The 18,776-nt window shown below is 46.2% G+C and overlaps 1 protein-coding gene across 2 annotated transcripts in view; it reads left to right on the plus strand.

Annotated features, from left to right (window-relative positions):
- AHCTF1 (AT-hook containing transcription factor 1) overlaps positions 1-18,776 on the plus strand; it is a 564,884-nt gene that overhangs the window by 281,078 nt on the left and 265,030 nt on the right. For both annotated transcript variants that reach the window (XM_029593945.1, XM_029593946.1), the window contains exon 20: positions 2,384-2,530. In XM_029593945.1, coding sequence (XP_029449805.1) covers positions 2,384-2,530 — 147 coding nt within the window. The remainder of the gene's footprint in view (positions 1-2,383; positions 2,531-18,776) is intronic.

Below are 18,776 nucleotides of genomic sequence, written 5' to 3' on the forward strand. Positions count from 1 at the left end.
AACTACATTGGTTACCGGTACGACTAGGATCAAGATTCAAGCTTGTCGTCGTACATAGGCTTTTGATGTCAGGTGAGAGATGTGTTTTACAACAGAGGTTGGAATGGTATAAGCTTGGTCATAATTTATGATCTGCTGCTAGAGCGCTTCTGATGGTTCCAGCTAATAATGCCTTCCATTTGCAAAGTTCTAAAGACAGGACTTTCTCATATGTTGCGACTATTACGCGGCATTCTTTACCAGTCAGCTTAAATGTCAGACTGATGGAAAGGATTTTAGAAAGCAGTTAATCTATTTTGTTGAAAGAAACATTTGGTTGATGGCCATATTTATATATGTATGTATTTTAATGTTATTAAATTGTTGATGTAATGTTTTAATTTTGAAATTGTAATTCTCTCTAACAATCACCCAGTTGAAGGGTGCGGAGTATAAGCATTTGAATAAATAAATAAATGATTTGCCCAAGATCATAAGTAGTATCAGCAAGATTTGAACTCTAGTTTCCCTGGATCTTAATATGCTGCTCTAACCACTAGGTGGCTACTTCACTCTTCAGCTAGAAGAGACAACATAGCTGAGATATGGTAGAGGTTTGTTTATTTATTTATTTATTTAAAAATATTTCTATACCGGACTTCATGAATGGGATTCATATCAGGCCGGTTTACATGGAACAAGGGATAAACCAAAGTAACCATAAATAAGAAAGGTCGAAACTAGCAAAGTTACAATATAACAGGGGGATTAAACTTGGGAGCTAGAGTAGCTAGGAATACGAGAGAGGAGTAAGAGAGATAGGAATTAACTACATATTTCTATCACATTTAATACTATCACATTTAATCTTTACATACTATCACATTTAATCTTTCCAATTCCTAAAAGGGGGTTTCACTATTTTAACAGCATGGAGTTTTTTGGATGTAAGTATAGATATGTTTTTTTCTTTTTTTTGACAAATCTGTACTCACAACACTTCTGTATTCACAGAACTTGAGGAATATATTTTTCTTTCTTTAGACAATACCATTTTTATTTCTCTATATACTATAAGATTATTAGGGCTTCGGGTAAACACTGCGTCGCATCTGCACATGTGCGATGCAATAACATCACCCGCAGCAGGGGAGAGGGCTGCAGGCAGTGAGGGAGGAGCGTGGGGCAGTAGGTCTGCTGCGGCACAGGCAGCAGAAACAGGCCTCACCAGCAAAATGAAACAAAACCAAAAAACCCACGACTCACTGGCAGAATCACAGAAAGAGAAACACTGCAGATAGCAGAAGGGATGCTGGGTGTTCCCAGGCCCTAGCAACTGCTGATGATGTCAGAGCCCAAGTCGGAGGGGAATAAGAAAGGGGCGAGCCAGAGTAGGGAGAGTAAGGAGGGAGGGGAGGGGGAGGGGCTGGATTATAACATTTGTGGTACGGAACAGGTTAATAGGAATAGTTATTTACACTATCAGTGCTAAGACTAGGTGACTCTTCCTGAAATTAACAGATTTAAAACAAATTTAAGAGTATTTTTCAATCAACACACAGTAAAGATGTGGATTGTTGCCAGAAAATGTGGTTAAGGCTGCTACTATCCGTTTGAAAAAAGTTTGGTCAAGTTTCTGGAGAACATGCTCATAAACAATTAGCCAGATAGACTTTAGTTTCTCCACTTCTTAATTCTTGGGAGAGTAACATGAAATAGTCTTTCATATTGATTTGCTGGATTCTTCCAGATGATCTGGATTCACAGATGGACCATTGGTCTGACTCAGCATGGCATTTATGTTCATTAAAAAAAAAAAAAAAAAGTATGTTTGTAAATTTGTAATGTTAATTGTTCTCTCAGTAAGTTTAGTTTCTTTCCTAGATTCCTAAGTTTAGATAAATATATTTTATTAGACTTTTAAAATTAAATTTGAAACTTGAGAAAACTAAATATTTATAATTTCAGGCAATATTAGCCCAAAACAAACACATTTGATGATCTATATTTTTTCATCAAAAATAAAGCTTTCCTTAAGTAGGAACTTGCGCATTCATGATGGAGGGCAGATACTGTTATGGGTAATATTTCCAGCTTTTTTAAAGCTGCTAAAATCTAATTTAAGGACTATATGCAAAAGATGAATGAAAATAAGCTCATTTTTGAGGGTAGACTTTTTTTTTTATAATCTTACTAATGTTTAAGAAATTTTGCAGTCTAACTTCCATTGTTACATTATATAGAGTAATTCTTTGCATGGGTGAAAATTATGCTAATGGTTTACTGAGTTTATTATGGAAATACATTTTTATTTATATGATTTCACTTTAATACATGTCTAAGAAATTTGATTGTTACCTAATGTTCATTCTGTTATGTATTAGCCTTAATCAGCTTTGGCCAGACCATTTATTTGCTGCTGGATATTATGTATTCCTTTCCAAATAAAACAGAGACTTCAGTTGAATCTTTCCCAACAGCCTTTGCTATTCCTTGGGGTTTAGTTAAGCTTATTCAAGGGTTTTGGCTTATGGATCACAATGACCATGAGGTAGGTTTAATTCTGCAATATACTGTTCAGTTTGTTGGGAAACCTTGAAAGCTACAACTACAAGCGGAAATTTGATGATAAATTCAGTTTAAAATCAGTTTATACAGAGGACAGGAAGATATTGTAATTTAAAAGTTGTTTCCCTTTTCCAAGTGTAATATTTTAAAAATCCCTCTGAAATTCAAAGCCAAATTTATATTAAGCAGGAAATACTTTAACTCTCCCATTGTATAGCAGTTTAGAACATTCCAGCTTTTATTATGCGTTTAATTAATTACACCTAAACAGGTAAGAAGCTATAAGCTATACTTCTACATATTAAAAAAAAATAATCCCCACCACCTTGCCCAAAACAAATATTCAAGTGTGCTTAGTCAAGAATAAATTAAGAGCTACAGGAGCTTGGATAATTCAAGGCAGTTGGCACTGAACGTTTTATTTCTTGGTTCAAATCTATCTCATGTTAGTAATGACCAAAAGTCGTTATCTGAAAGTCCTTTGGTGACTTACACAAATTGGTGATCAATTCAGTTTCCAATGGACAAGTTTCCACAAAATCAAAACCATCTTTACAACTTGGCTCACATTAGTAGCAATGAGACCAATGATTGTTCTTATGTTCTTATGATTGTGCAGTGATCTCATCTGAGCAGATTTGACATATGTTCATAGGGCAGTGTGGAGATGCTTGTACTACTCTTGCTCATGATATGCCTGTTCTCCTAAGACAAGCAGGATGGTAGTCCTCACATGTGGGTGACATCCTCCAAAGGAGCGCAGCACGGAAACTTTGGGCAGCAGACTGAGCATGCCCAGCCTGCTACTATCCGCACGTCCACGCAAGGTCCCCCTTCAGTCTCTTCTTTTCCACGGTGCAGTTGCCTCGCGGTCTGGTGCTCCAAGTGACTTTTTCCGCTGTTTTTCCCTGATCTTCGTCTGGTCCCCCTTCGCGGTTGGTGCCTCATCGTTACGGTATACCTTTTGGAAAAATGTTTTCCAACTTGTGGTCGATTTCAGACTCCCAACTCTACGCTGTCAGTCAGTCATCGACCGCACGTCGGGTATTTTTCATGGCGTTCCCTGGTTTTCGTTGGTGTCCCCAGTGCCCGCAGACCATGTCCATCAAGGATCCGCACGAGGTGTGCATTCTCTGCCTGGGGGCTTCGCACGACATCCGTGGGTGCTGTCTGTGCGACCAGATGACACCTAAAGGGTGTAGGGCGCATCTCGACAAAATGGAGAAACTTTTCGGGACCCGAAGTCCTCCACGTCTGCGTCTGTCTCTTCGACACTCAAGGATCGCAATGAGCCGTCTGAGTCACTCCCTCTCATGACCCCTCTAGCTATCACCCCCAAGGATTGGGGAGAGGATCGATCCGCTATGGTCTTTCCACTCCCCCAAACCTCGGGGTCATCGACTTCCTCTGTGCCAGGGAACGACCTGGCCGAGCACTGGAAGTGGTCCCGGAAGCAACGGCACTGATCACCATCCAGACATGGTTCCGGGGTGGCATTGCTGGCTGCTGAGCCGCCATTTGAGGCCTCCATCCTCCAGTGCCCCCGGTAGCCTGAGGTATTCCCCACTGACACCGGTACAGAGCACTGTGAATCCCCGGGGATCCGAGGATGAGGCGGCGACGCCTCGTCCCCCTCCATTATTCCTGACCATCCAGGACTTCCAGGAGGAGTTGGATCACAGGGTGCAATCGGTGGTCCTCAAGGCACTACAGAGCGTCGAGCTGCCGGTGCCACTGGTCCCCATACCGGTGCCCGAACATCCGCCATTGGTGTTAGCACCTCTGAGCATCTGGATGTTCTTCTTGGCGCCCTACCAACGCAGCCGGTGCCTGAGGGATCCTCGATGCCTCAGCAGCCACCGATGCTCTCCATTGGAATGATCCCAGTTCTCGGGTCCTCTGAGGAGGAAGACAGGGCCAGTATCATGTTTCCTTGTCCACGGTTCCTCGAGCCGTTAACAGACCCCCTCTGGCTTGCCACGGCCAATGATTCCCCCCCCCCCCCGATACGGGGGATCCATCGGTGCTGTCGATGCCCTCATGGCATTCGAGGCCCTCGGAGCCCAGGGCCGATGCTCCTTACGACACTCGGCGTCCAAGTGAAGAGGAAGGTCCCTATGACTCTTGGGGTGGTGACTCCATGGACTTGTCCTCAGATTACTCTGACGACCCCCTCTCAGATCCCTCTCCTCCAGAGGAGCGGTGTCATTCACCAATCGAGGACCTGTCTTTTGCTGTGTTAGGGCTATAGCTGAGGCCATCCTCGTTCAGCTCCTTACAGAAGAGGATGCATGTCACAAGATGCTGGAAGTGCTCCAGTTCGCTCCTAAGGGAATTGTGGCGGCTCCGATCCACATTTTCAAGGAACTCCTCCTCCGCATATGGGAACACCCCATCTCAGTCTCCCCAGTTAACAGGAAGGCTGATGCCACCTACTTGGTTTGGTTTGAGAGAAGACAGTTCCCCCACCAATCAGTCATGGAGTCCGCCTTATGGGACGCAAGTATAGGCATGACTCAGCATACATGACTCAGCATAACCGAAATCTCTGGAAGTGAGTCCAGGATTTTGCAGAGGGTCTTCCCCAGCAACAACATGAAACCCTTGCTGCCATTGCCTTGCTGGGTCTGGAGGCAGGGAAAACACAAGGTGAGCTCCACCTACAATGTTTTTGAAGCTGCGGCCCGCCTAGCCGCCATGGGTATCGGTGCCAGAAGAATGGCTCGGCTCCGGGCCTCGCACCTCCGACTGGAGGTCCAGGATAGGCTTGCCGAGCTCCCCTGTACAGGCGAGAATCTGTTCTGAGAGAAGGTTCGGGATGCGATGACGCAGCTGCAGGACCATCATGATACCCTTCAGCAGCTGACTGCTAGTGCCTCAGAAGGGCTGTCCTCAGCGAGGAAATCCTCCTGGCAAGGTTCTCGTAAACCTTTCTATTGGCAGAGGAAGTATTATCTGCCGGCTGCTCGGACTCACCAATCTTGAACAGGTTTCAGGGGTTGCCCCCACCAGCAACGGGCCCCCAGACCCCAACTGACTCCCCAGCCAGAGGCTTTTGACTGGCGGCGAGGGAGCTTAAGTCAGCTAGCAGTTCCCCTTCAGCTGATTCCTCAGTTGGCAGGCAGTCTCCTCGGCTTTGCAGGTCGCTGGGAAGAGATAACATTGGACCAATGAGTCGTCTTCATCATCTGCCAGTGGTACCACCTGCATTTCAGCCAGCTCCCAGAGATCTCTCCCTCATGTCCATCGTGGGGTTCATCTGATCCAAAAGGGTTATTTAGTTAGCAAGTAGCTCTTTTAAAACAAATCGAAGTAAGTTCTTTTTCACTCAGTGCATAGTTAAGCTCTAGAATTCATTGCCAGCGAATGTGGTTACAGCAATTAGTATAAATGGGTTTTAAAAAGGTTTGGGTAAGTTCCTAGAGGAAAAATGAGATCTATTTAATGTTTGGATAATTGCCAAGTATTTGTGACTTGAATTGGCCACAGCTGGAAACAGGATTCTGGGCTTGATGGACCTTTGGTCTGACCCAGTATAGCATATCTTATGTTCTTATCCTTCAGGATAGAGCTGCGAAGATACGCTTTTGACAGGCTCCAAGATGTCAGACTCTCCTTTCTGATCTGCCCTAATTGCTGACCTTAAGGTTTGCAGTTGGGAGTGGCTTACCTTGAATTCATGGACCTGATTCAGGTCCAGGATGGAGTGAAGGTCCTTCCTTCAGGACCACAAAGAAAAGGAATTATTCTAAACCTTCCTGAACCCTTGCTACATTCCTTAAGTTAAGTCTCTGCACAATAGATCTTGCAGTCTTTTTCTTTGATTGAGCAGTAATCACATCATCATTGGAAAACAGGACTAGTGAAAAACAGAGCAACCCATTTTTGTTGGTGGTTTTTTTTTTTTTTTTTGCTGCTCTTTTAGGTCCCACTGAACCATCCAGTCAGATTAAAAAAAAAAATAAATAAATCTAAAACAAGACAGGCAGATATCTGCCTGTCTGATACCGGAAATAGGGGTCCATGTATTCACTGCACCATCCTAGAGGAGTTGGAGTCTGCCGTGCCATCCTTGCTCATCTATTTTGGTAGTGTTTTTGTTTTTTTTAAACACCAGGACTTGAATCCCCTGAGTCTTGAGATCCCTACTATGAGATGAATAACTGTTAGATGGGGCCTTCATTCTACACAATCCAAGTTTTCCAGGCCTTCGCCAAACCAATCCTTAAAGAGCAGTTTAGTTAAATTATAGTTGAAGATAGAACTTAATGATCAGCTGAGAAGCCAGATAACAGCAGAGTCGCTATTATGACTACCCAAAGCATGCACCAAATGGAGCTGGCATCTGTCCGAAATATCATTCCCGAATTAAATGGCAAAGAGCTTACTTCAAACTCCCTCCTACGAGACTAGCGCCAGATGCAGACCAAACCTCTCAAAAGGCACAGAAACTGACATCAGAACATAAGATATGCCATACTGGGTCAGACCAAGGGTCCATCAAGCCCAGCATCCTATTTTCAACAGTGGCCAATCAAAGTCACATGTACCTGGCAAATATCCAAACAATAAATAGATCTCAAGCTACTATTCCTTAATGATTAATAGTTTATGGATTTTATCCACATCTTTTTAAAACCCAGTTACTCACTGCTGTAACCACATGCTATGGCAATGAATTCCAGAGCTTAACTATGTGAAAAAGAATTTTCTTCAATTTGATGTAAATTAACTACTTGCTGACTTTGAGTGCCCCCTAGTCCTATTACCTGAGAGAGTAAACAACACTTACATTAAACTGTTCAAGTCCTTTCATGATTTTGTAGACCTCTGTCATATCCTCAGTCGTCTCTTCTCCAAACTGAACAGCCCTAACCACTTTAGCCTTTTTTCATAGGGGAGCCGTTCCATGCCCCTTATTTTGGTTGCCCTTCTCTGCACTTTCTTCAGTGCAACTATATCTTTTTCAGATGTGGTGACCAGAATTTCTTACAGTATTCAAGGTGGTCTCTCCATGGAGCAATACAGACATTATGAAATCCACTGTTATTTGCCATTCCCTTCCTAATAATTTCTGCTTTTTTAACCGCCACAACACACTGAGCCAATGATGTCAATGTATTATCCACTATTATTCCTAGATCTCTTTCCTAAGGTAGAACCTAACATTGTGTAACTGCAGCAAAGGATATTTTTTGCTATATGCATCACAGACTTGTCCACATTAAAGTTCATCTGCCATTTGCAAGCCCAATCTTCCAGTCTCATAAGGTCCTCCTGCAATTTATCACAATCCACATGAGATTTAACTATTTTGCATAATCTTGTGTCATCTGTAAATTTGATCACTTCACTCGTCGTATCCCTTTCCAGATCATTTATAAATATATTGAAAAGCACCGGTCTAAGTACAGATCCCTGAGGCACTCCATTGTTTACCTATTTCCACTGTGAAAACAGACCATTTATTCCTACTGTTTCCTTTCTTTTAACCAGTTTGCAATCCACAAAAGGACATCACCTCCTAACCCATGACATTTTACCGTGTTTCCCCGAAAATAAGACATCCCCCAAAAATAAGACCTAGTAGAGGTTTTGCCAAATTCTTAAATATAAGACCTCCCCTGAAAATAAGACATCCCTTGTAAACAGGGGTGGATTGACCTATCGGGGGATCGGGCTTCCCCCGGTGGGCCGGTCAATCCTGTGACGTCATTTTTTTTTTTTTTTTTAAATAGTTTCCAAAGTATTACAGACGCGAGCAGTGGTATCCCGAGGGGAGCCAATGCCCCCAGGCACAAGGAAAAGATCGCGTTCAAATGCGCTGATGCTCTTTCTCCTTCCTGCCTGTGCGGCCCCGGAAGTAAACGTTGCCGGAGCCACACGGGCAGGAAGGAGAAAGAGCATCAGAGCGTGCAGAAGAGGAGCCGCCGCGGGCTGCTGCGAATCCCAAGTCGCAGCGGCCCAAGAAGAGGAAGAGGCCCGAGAAGTTCAGGGCCGCTGCAGAGCCCATCCTGCGGCGACCCGCGAAGAGGAAGCCTGCAGAGGTATCCAGAGGGGAGCCGATGCGCCCGGGCGCAAGGAGGCTCATGCGGCCGCTGAGCCTCCTTGCCCGAAGAAAAAGATCGCGTTCAAACGCGCTGATGCTCTTCCTCCTTCCTGCCTGTGCGGCCCCGGAAGTAAACGTTGCCGGAGCCACACGGGCAGGAAGGAGAAAGAACATCAGCGCGTGCAGAAGAGGAGCCGCCGCGGGCTGCTGCGAATCCCAAGTCGAAGAGGCCCGGTAGCAGGGCCGAGGAAGAGGTCCGAGAAGTTCAGGGCTGCTGCAGAGCCCATCCTGTGGCGACCCGCGAAGAGGAGGCCCAGAGGTGAGAGAGAGGCTGAGGGTCTGTAGAGGGTGTGTGCGTGCGTGTATGAGATGAGTTGAGAGATTGTGTGTGGGAGTGAGGATCTGAATGTTTGCAGAGGCAGCATGTGAGAGCCTCTGTGTGTGTGAGAGAGACAGCGTGTGACGGTGAGAGCCTATGCTTGAGCAAGACAGCATGTGGGAGTGAGAGAGAGCCTGTGTGTGTGAGAGTCAGACATCATGTGCCAGTGAGAGACTGTGTGTATGAATGATTGTATGAGAGACAGCATGTGACAGTGAGGGCCTGTGTGTGTGAGAGAGAGAAATGCATGTGAGAATGAGAACCTGACTGTGTTTGAGGGAAGAAGACGGAGAGAAAAGAAATACGGAAGAAAAAAGGACAATATAAAAGGAATTGGCAAAAAAATAAGAAAGGGAAGGTGGGAAAAAAAAGCCTGTGACCAACTGATTAGAAAACTAACATCAGCCAGCAAAGGTAAAAAAAAAAAATTTACTTTTTAGTGATTGGCACATGTAATCTTTGGGAATGTGCAAGAATAGCACTTTCTCTATGCGGATCTCACAATGTATGAGATCAGCATGGAGAAAGTGGAAGCTCATGGGGCCTGCACAGAGGAGGCAGCAGAATGGGCTTCAGTGTCAGTAGCAGCAATCGGCGCCTCCCCAATAGCCATGTGGCAGCAGTGACAGTGGCATCAAGATTACTGACATCTGGGGATGGTGGCAGTACCAGTCGGGGGACCCCTTCCAAGCAGTGTGCAGAGGTTCAAAAGCAGCAGAGTCAGCCCAAGCTGACTACCATGAATGCTGCACACTCTTACCTCTCTCTGACAGCACACTGGTGAGGCATGGCTGACGCAGGGGCAGCCAGCAGCTCAACTGTATTAGGCATCCCCTGAAAATAAGGCCTAGTGCATCTTTGGTAGCAAAAATTAATATAAGACACTGTCTTATTTTCGGGGAAACAGGGTAGTTTTCTTAGAAGCCTTGCATGAGGGACGTAGTCAATAACCTGAATATCCAAATACACCACATGTTTGTTCACCCCTTCAAAAAAATGTAGCTTTGTGAGGCAAGACTTCACTTGGGTAAATCCATGCTGTGCCCCATTAAACCATGTCTGTCTAAATGTGTTGTGATTTTATTCTATATAACAGCTACTTGATTTTTCCCAGCACTGAAGTCAGATTCACCGATCTATAGTTCCTCGGATCACTGCTGGAGCCCTTTTTTTACGTATCTGGGGTTACATTGGCCACCCTCTAGTCTTCAGGTACAACAGATGATTTTAATGATAGGTTACAAATTAATTGAAATAGATCTGAAACTTAATTTATGTTTCAGATCCCTGGTTGTGTATACTGTTTGGGTGATTTACTACTCTTCAGCTGGTCAGTCTGGCCTACCACATCTTCCAGGTTCACTGTGATTTGGTTCAGTTCATCTGAATCATCACCCTTGAAAACAGTCTCCCGAATGGGTATCTCCCCAAAATCATTGTCCGTAAACTCTGAAGCAAAGAATTTGCTAGTCTTTCTGCAATGGCCTTATCTTCCCTAAGTGCCCCTTTAACCCCTCAGTCATCTAACTGTCCAACCAACTCCCTCACAGGCTTTCTGCTTTGGATATATTTTTAAAAGTTTTTATTATGAGTTTTTGCCTCTATGGCCAACTTCTTTTCAAATTCTGTCTTAGCCTATCTTATCAATCTCTTAAATTTAACTTGCCAATGTGTTTGCTTTATCCTATTTTCTTCTGATGGATCTTTCTTCCAATTTTTGAATGAAGATTTTTTCGCTAAAATAGCCTCTTTCACACCACTTTTTTAGCCATACCATCAATTGTTTACCTTCCTTCCACCTTTCTTCTGGATTGCTCTTCTAAGATTTTTTATTTTTAAACAATGTCCATGCAAGTTGCATATTGTAGCTGCACCTTTCAGTTTGTGTTTTGTTTGTTTTTTTTAACTTTTTCTCATTTTATCAAAGTTTCCCTTTTGAAAGTTTAGTGCTAGAGCCATAGATTTACTTACAGTTCCCCTTTCGTCATTAATTCAAATTTAATCGTATGATCACTATTGTCAAGCGGCCCCACCACCGTTATCTCTCTCACCAAATCCTGTGCTTCACTGAGAATTAGATCTAAAATTGCTCCCGCTCTCTTCGGTTCCTGAACAAATTGCTCTATAAAACTGTCCTTTATTCCATCCAAGAACATTTATCTCTCTAGCATCTCCTGATGTTTCACTTACCCAGTTATTATTGGGGTAATTGAAATCTCTGATTATTATTACATTACCAATTTGGTTAGCTTCCTCAGTTTCTCTTAGCATTTCACTGTCTGTCTCATTTTGGCCAGGTGGATGGTAGTATTCTCCTTTTGCTGTATTCCTCCCCAACTCACAAGGGATTTCTACCCATAATGATTCAATTGTGCATTAAGTCTCTTGCAGGATCTTAATCCTGTTGGACTCTGCCATCCCAGACATAAAGCGCCACCTTGCCACCAAGTTGCTCCTCTCTATCATTGTGATATAATTTGAAGCCTGGTATAGCACTATCCCATTGGTTATCCTCTTTCCTTCATATCTCTGAGATGCCAGTTAAGTCTATCATTCACTGCTATACACTAACGCTCCCATCTTACTACTTAGACCTCTGGCATTAGCATACACACATTTCAAAGTGTTTTTTGTTTTTATTAACATTCTACTTTTCAGTTGAAAGGGAGAAATTGGAATATTTTAGCACTTGGCCTGCTTTTCTTATTATTGGAACCTCTCTATTGGGATGCCCTAACTCTAATGCTTCGTTAGTATCCTTCACAGATACCTCCTTCTGAACCATGCTCTGCTGAGCCACTGTAGACTTTCCCCTTTGATTTAGTTCCTGAGATTGCATTCTGGGTTGCCTTTTTCAGTTTCTGGCTTTGACCTTTAGGCTAGCACATGCCTTGAGAACCTTTTTGAAGGTGAATAGTGGTGATGGTAGTGAAGCTGCATAAGGATGGTATTTTGGTACTCCCTTATTTGAATGTTTGGCCGATAAGAGGAAGGCCTTCAAGAGAACAATTCAGCTTATCTTTTATCGTTCAAATTGTTGTAGGAATTGGAGTGGCTTTTCTCACAGCACAAGCAGGATGGTTGTCCTCACAAATGGGTGACATCGAGGATGGAGCCCACCACGGAAAAACTTCTGTCAAAGTTTAACAGAACTTTGACTGGACCCTACTGGGCATGCCCAGCACGGCACTGACCCTGCAGCCAGCAGGGGTCTCCCTTCAGTCGTCTTTTTTCCGCGCAGCAGTTGCCACGCGGCGAAAGGAGCTCCTATCCACGTTCCTGTCAGGAATTCGGAAATACTTATTCTGAAGAAAAATTTGCCCCTCAGGGGTCTCCCTTCGACTAATTTTTCATCTCGCGGAACTCCGGTAAGTTTTTTGCCGTTTTTGGCTGACTTACGTCGAGTTTGGCCCTTGAGGCCTATCGACAGTCACCAATCCCAATCGGAACCGGCACCGTCGAAGTTGCACCATCATCGTCAACCCTCTGGTGACCGTCCACCATCAATGACTTCCCGGCCGTCAACTCCAGTCCCTTCCCCGGATGGACGAGGGGATCGACCAGAGAAACATCGCCATCGACGGCACAAGTCTCGGCCCGTCGAGGATCCAGAAACATCGACCTCCATACGGACCGAGCCACCGACTAAAAAGCCTCGATCGGACCTGGCACCGTCCACGTCTCGTTCGCAGGCACCGAGGAAACCTTCACCCCTTCGGGGTGTGGGAGCCGTGATCCCACCGGTTACGGTGGTCCCTCCGGCTCAGCCTCAGCCTCCCTCTCCCGTCGAGCCGGGTCTTGTTACCCCTGGTCTCCGGGCAGAACTGGACCGGCTGGTCCAGGAGGCCATCGAAAAGGCGATGCTGAAGTTCCAACATCCTCCGGCTCCGGCACTGACCCCGGCACCGACTCCGGCACCGACTTCGCCACCGAGTACGGAACCGACCATCGAGCCACTAGTGGGAACACTAGCACTGCTACTACACCGTATGGAAGCGCTTCTAAAGGCCCTTCCATTGGTGATTCCAGTGGCACCGACAACATCACCATCTCCGACTGGATTATCATCGGGAGGGGAAGCACCGTTCTTACTTCCCCCTTCAGGGGTGGTCTTATCGGTGCCTTCTCATCCCTCGCCACCGATATATCCTTCAGTTCCACCGATTCCAAGGCCGGCACCGATTCCATCGACAGCACCGATGCCCTCGATGCCATTTACAGTTCCATCTTCCGCACCGGTGCCATCGAGATTATACTCGATACCCTCGGTGGTTCCTCTTACTATCCAGGACCCTCAACCAGGACCATCAGGGCTTCAAGCTCCGCGTGATCCCTATGATACCTGGGGTGATGATACCTCTTCTGACACGGATTTACCTTCACCACCATCCCCTACAGAGAGTAGAAAGCGTTCTCCTCCTGAGGATCTCTCGTTTATTAATTTTGTGAAGGAGATGTCAGAGATAGTCCCCTTTCAGCTACAATCAGAAACAGATGACCGACACCAGATGATGGAACTACTCCAGTTTCTGGATGCTCCCAAAATCATCGCTTCCATCCCTATTCACCAGGTATTTCTGGACCTTCTTAAGAAAAACTGGGAGTCTCCTTCATCAGTTTCTCCAGTTAATAAGAAAGCTGACTCCACATACCTTGTCCAGTCAGCACCGGGTTTTCAGAAGCCTCAATTGGATCATCGCTCTGTTGTAGTTGAGTCAGCTCAAAAGAAAGCTAAGCGCCTGAAGCCGCACTCTTCAACTCCGCCTACCAAGGATAACAAATTCCTGGATAGTGTAGGAAGAAAGGTATATCACGGAGCTATGTTAATTTCACGCATAGCTTCGTATCAGCTATATATGACTCAATATAACAGAGCCATCCTAAAACAAATGCAGGAATATGCAGACACCTTACCTGAGCAATATCAACCACAGCTTCAAGCCCTCCTTAACAAAGGGTTTGAGGCTGGGAAACATGAAATTAGGACTGCATATGACATCTTCGATGCTTCCACAAAAGTTTCAGCCACAGCCATCTCAGCCAGACGTTGGGCTTGGCTAAAATCATCAGACCTTCGCCCAGAGGTCCAGGACCGGCTATCTGATTTGCCCTGCCTAGGGGACAACTTGTTCGGTGACCAAATTCAACAAATAGTAGCCGAGTTAAAAGATCACCATGAGACGTTGAAACAACTCTCATCTACTCCTTCTGAGGTGACCTCCAAACAACCCTTTACGAAAGACTCTAAAAAGTCGTTCTTTAGGCCACGTCGGTATTACCCTCCATCGGCTAAGCCTCGACCTGCACGGTCTTCCAACAGAGCTCAGCCACGTCAACCGCGGAAGCAAAGACCTACAGTAGCCCCTCCCCCTGGGCCTGCGGCGGGCCTTTGACTTCCCTGTAGAGAGCACGTGCCAAACCCCTCTTCCAGCCATCCCTGTGGGAGGTCGACTGTGCCACTTTTTAGACCGCTGGCTACAGATCACCTCAGACCAGTGGGTACTAGCAATTATAGCACAGGGTTACCACCTCAACTTCACTACTCTTCCTGCAGACTCCCCGCCTCTACAGGCATGGAGCCTGACCAGCCACTTGGTTCAGTTACAACGAGAAGTATTACTTCTTTTGCAATCAAACGCTATAGAACCCGTCCCTCCCTCTCAGCAGGGAAGAGGATTCTATTCCAGGTATTTCCTGATACCAAAGAAATCAGGAGGGCTTCGTCCCATCTTAGACCTCCGAGCCCTCAACAAGTACCTTCAAAAAGAAAAGTTCAAGATGGTAACCCTGGGCTCGCTTCTCCCTCTGCTGCAAAGAGGGGATTGGCTATGCTCTCTAGACCTCAAAGACGCTTATACCCACATTGCGATTACACAATCACATCGCAAGTACCTGCGTTTTCTGGTAGGCCGAAACCATTACCAATATCGAGTACTACCTTTCGGCCTGGCATCTGCACCACGGGTCTTTACCAAATGCCTCGTCGTGGTAGCAGCATTCCTCAGGAAGGAAGGTGTCCACGTCTACCCCTACCTGGACGATTGGCTAATCAGGGCCTCCACCCAACAGATTGCTCAATCCTCCCTAAAATTGACAATTCAAACACTCCTTTCCTTAGGTTTTCTTGTCAATTACGAGAAATCTTGCTTAGTCCCATCTCAAACCTTATCTTTCATTGGAGCAGACTTGGACACCTTACAAGCAAAGGCTTACCTTCCTCATCAAAGGGTTCAAACCCTGATATACCTAGCTCGCCAGCTTCAGTCTCAAAACACTGCCATGGCTCGCCAATTCCTCGTTCTCCTAGGTCACATGGCATCCTCGGTTCAAGTCACTCCCATGACCCGACTAGCCATGAGAGTAACACAATGGACTCTGCGACACCAATGGATTCAAGCTCTTCAGCCTCTGTCCTCCATAGTCACAGTTACACAAGCGCTACGCCTGTCTTTAACCTGGTGGACGACTCAAGTCAACCTCCTTCAGGGCTTACCTTTTCTCCTACCAGACCCACAAGTAATCCTAACCACCGACGCTTCCCACATCGGTTGGGGGGCCAATGTGGACGATTTCCAAACCCAAGGGTTATGGTCACCAGAGGAAGCCGAACACCAGATAAATTTCTTGGAACTATGAGCAATACGCTACGCGCTCAGAACTTTCCAAGATCATCTATCGAATCAGATAATCTTAATCCAGACAGACAACCAAGTGGCCATGTGGTACATAAACAAGCAGGGAGGCACCGGCTCCTTCCTTCTGTGTCAGGAAGCTGCGCAGATTTGGGCAGAAGCCCTCTCACACTCCATGTACCTCAGGGCCACTTACCTGCCGGGAGTAGACAATGTATTGGCAGACCAGCTAAGCCGAGTCTTCCAACCACACGAGTGGTCACTCGATCCTCTGGTAGCGACCTCTCTGTTTCGCAAGTGGGGTTCTCCCCGCATAGACCTCTTTGCGTCCCCTCAGAACCACAAAGTGGACGATTACTGCTCTCTCATTCGGAGCCAGCACTCTCGGCCGAGGGATGCCTTCTCCCTCAAGTGGACGACAGGTCTGCTCTATGCATTCCCTCCACTTCCTCTTCTGTCAAGGACTCTCGTGAAGCTTCGCCAGGACGGAGGAACCATGATCCTGATAGCACCCCACTGGCCACGCCAAGTGTGGTTTCCCATACTCCAGGATCTCTCCATCCGCACGCACATCCCTCTGGGAACGGATCCGCATCTGCTCACTCAAAACGGCGGATGCCTCCTCCATCCCAACCTCCAAGCCTTGTCCCTGACGGCATGGATGTTGAAAGGTTAGTCCTTCAGCCTTTTAACCTTTCGGATTCGGTTTCTCGTGTCCTGATAGCTTCACGAAAGCCCTCCACCAGAAGATCCTATTCACATAAATGGAAAAGGTACACATCATGGTGCACTTCTCAGTCCCTTGATCCCCTTTCCTGTCCAATCTCTAAGTTCTTGGACTATTTATGGCATCTATCAGAATCAGGTCTTAAAACCTCTTCCATCAGAATGCATGTCAGTGCAGTAGCCGCCTTCCATAAAGGTATTGAGGGTCGTCCTATCTCAGTACAACCCTTGGTAACACGCTTCCTCAAAGGCTTGCTCCATTTGAAGCCACCCTTACGTCCGCCGGCCCCATCTTGGGACCTTAATCTGGTTCTGGGTCGCCTTATCAAGCCACCTTTTGAACCTCTTCACTCCTGTGACCTAAAATATCTCACATGGAAAGTGTTGTTTCTTTTGGCTATCACTTCAGCTCGCAGGATTAGTGAATTACAGGCCTTAGTCACCTATCCGCCTTACACTAAACTCCTGCAAGACAGGGCGGTACTCCGCACTCACCCTAAATTTTTACCTAAGGTAGTTTCGGAGTTTCATATCAATCAATCCATCATACTACCTATCTTTTTTCCCAGGCCCCACTCCAACTCCGGAGAACAGACTCTGCATACCCTAGACCAGAGCTTTCCAAAGTGTGTGTCGCGACACTTTACTGTGTCGCCTGAGGTGTGCCGGTGTGTCGCGCAAGCCCGGTGCACGTGACACACCGGCAAGTGCAGGGGCCGGGAACCCATGGCTCCGAGCCAGATATGGCTCTCTTGAGGGCTGTATCTGGCTCGCAGACAAGTGTCGCCACACTTTCCCGCTGACCCAGCTGCTCCCCGGGCCTCCTCCGCCCGGGCGGAATGCGGCAGGACAGCTGGAGTCAGCGGAACCGGCGTGCTCTCTTCTTCCCCCCCCCCCCCCCCCCCCCCCGGAAGAGGAAGTGGAGAGTATCGGGTGAGTGCGCGGCAAGAAGAGGCCACGCTAGTGCGCTCGGCATCGGCCCGAAGAAAAGAAGACTGCAGCGCGGCTCGGAGGAAAATGAAGAGGTTCAACCGCGGCCGATGGGACTCAGCCTCCGCGAGGGCTGAAAATGAAGAGGTTAGCGTTGGGAGGAGGCTGCTGCTGCTGCCGCGCGTTCGATTCACTCTCTCTCACTCCCACCCCGGGAACGCGCGGCAGCAGCAGCAGCCTCCTCCCAACGCTAACCTCTTCATTTTCAGCCCTCGCGGAGGCGGAGTCCCATCGGCCGCGGCTGAACCTCTTCATTTTCCTCCGAGCCACGCTGCAGTCTTCTTTTCTTCGGGCCGATGCCGAGCGCACTAGCGTGGCCTCTTCTTGCCGCGCACTCACCCGATACTCTCCACTTCCTCTTCCGGGCCGCGGGGCCCTGTGTGTGTGTATGAGAGAGTGAGAGATTGCATGTATGTGAATGATTGAGAGCCTGTACATGTGAAAGAGAGTATGTCTGTGATTGAGAGCCTGCCTGTGAGAGAGAGAGAGCATGAATGTAAGTTTACCATTGGGAACCTGTATGTGTAAGTTTGTGATTGAAAACCTGTTTGTGTGAAAGAGTATGTGTGTATGATTGAGATCCTTTGTGTGTGAGAGAAATCATGTGTATGTATGATTAAGAGCCTGTGTTTAAATGAGAGAGAGAGACCATGTGTGTCTGTGTGTGATTGAGAGCTGGTTTAGGTGATGGAGCATGTGATTGAGAGCCTGTGTTTAAATGAGAGAGAGAGACCATGTGTGTCTGTGTGTGATTGAGAGCTGATTTAGGTGAGGGAGCATGTGAGTATGTGATTGAGAGCCTGTGTGTAAATGAGAGAAAGAGAGGACATGTTTGTAAGCATGTGAATGAGAGTCTGTGTGTGAGAGAAAAAGGCAGCATGTATGTGTGTGATTGAAAGCCTGTGTGTGTGTAAGCGTGAAAAGATAGACAGCATGTGTGTAAATGTGTAATTAAGAGCCTATATAAGTGAGAGAGAAAAAACATGTGTATATGTGAGTACTGAGAGCATGTGTGTATAGGTGTGTGAGAGAGAGCGCTGGTATGTGACTGAGAGAGGAGAAAGTTCCAAGCAAACCACCCCGCCTCCTGCTAATTCAGAACAATCTCAGGAGACCTGGATATCAAATGTTCCCAGGTATGCAGAGCAAAAAAATGTTTGTATCCTTATTATTTTTCATTACTGGGTCTTTGTGTCTGCTATTTTGAAATATTTTGTTGGTATCTGGAAATGTTTTATATGAGTTTTTAATTATTGGATATTCCACTCATCAGCTGTTTCGAAATATGTTCTTTTTGTTAGTACAGTTTTACTGCTGATGATTTTATATTTCTTGATTTGTTTTATAAGGATGGGTGATGTTTCTTTTTTCCTTTGTTACACTGCATACAACCTCTGGTTTGCTAGTAGACTGAATTACTGTGTCCCGAAATTATGTTTGTCTAAAAAGTGTC

The sequence above is a fragment of the Rhinatrema bivittatum genome, chromosome 3 (assembly GCF_901001135.1).
Source record: "Rhinatrema bivittatum chromosome 3, aRhiBiv1.1, whole genome shotgun sequence".
Classification (NCBI taxonomy): domain Eukaryota; kingdom Metazoa; phylum Chordata; class Amphibia; order Gymnophiona; family Rhinatrematidae; genus Rhinatrema; species Rhinatrema bivittatum.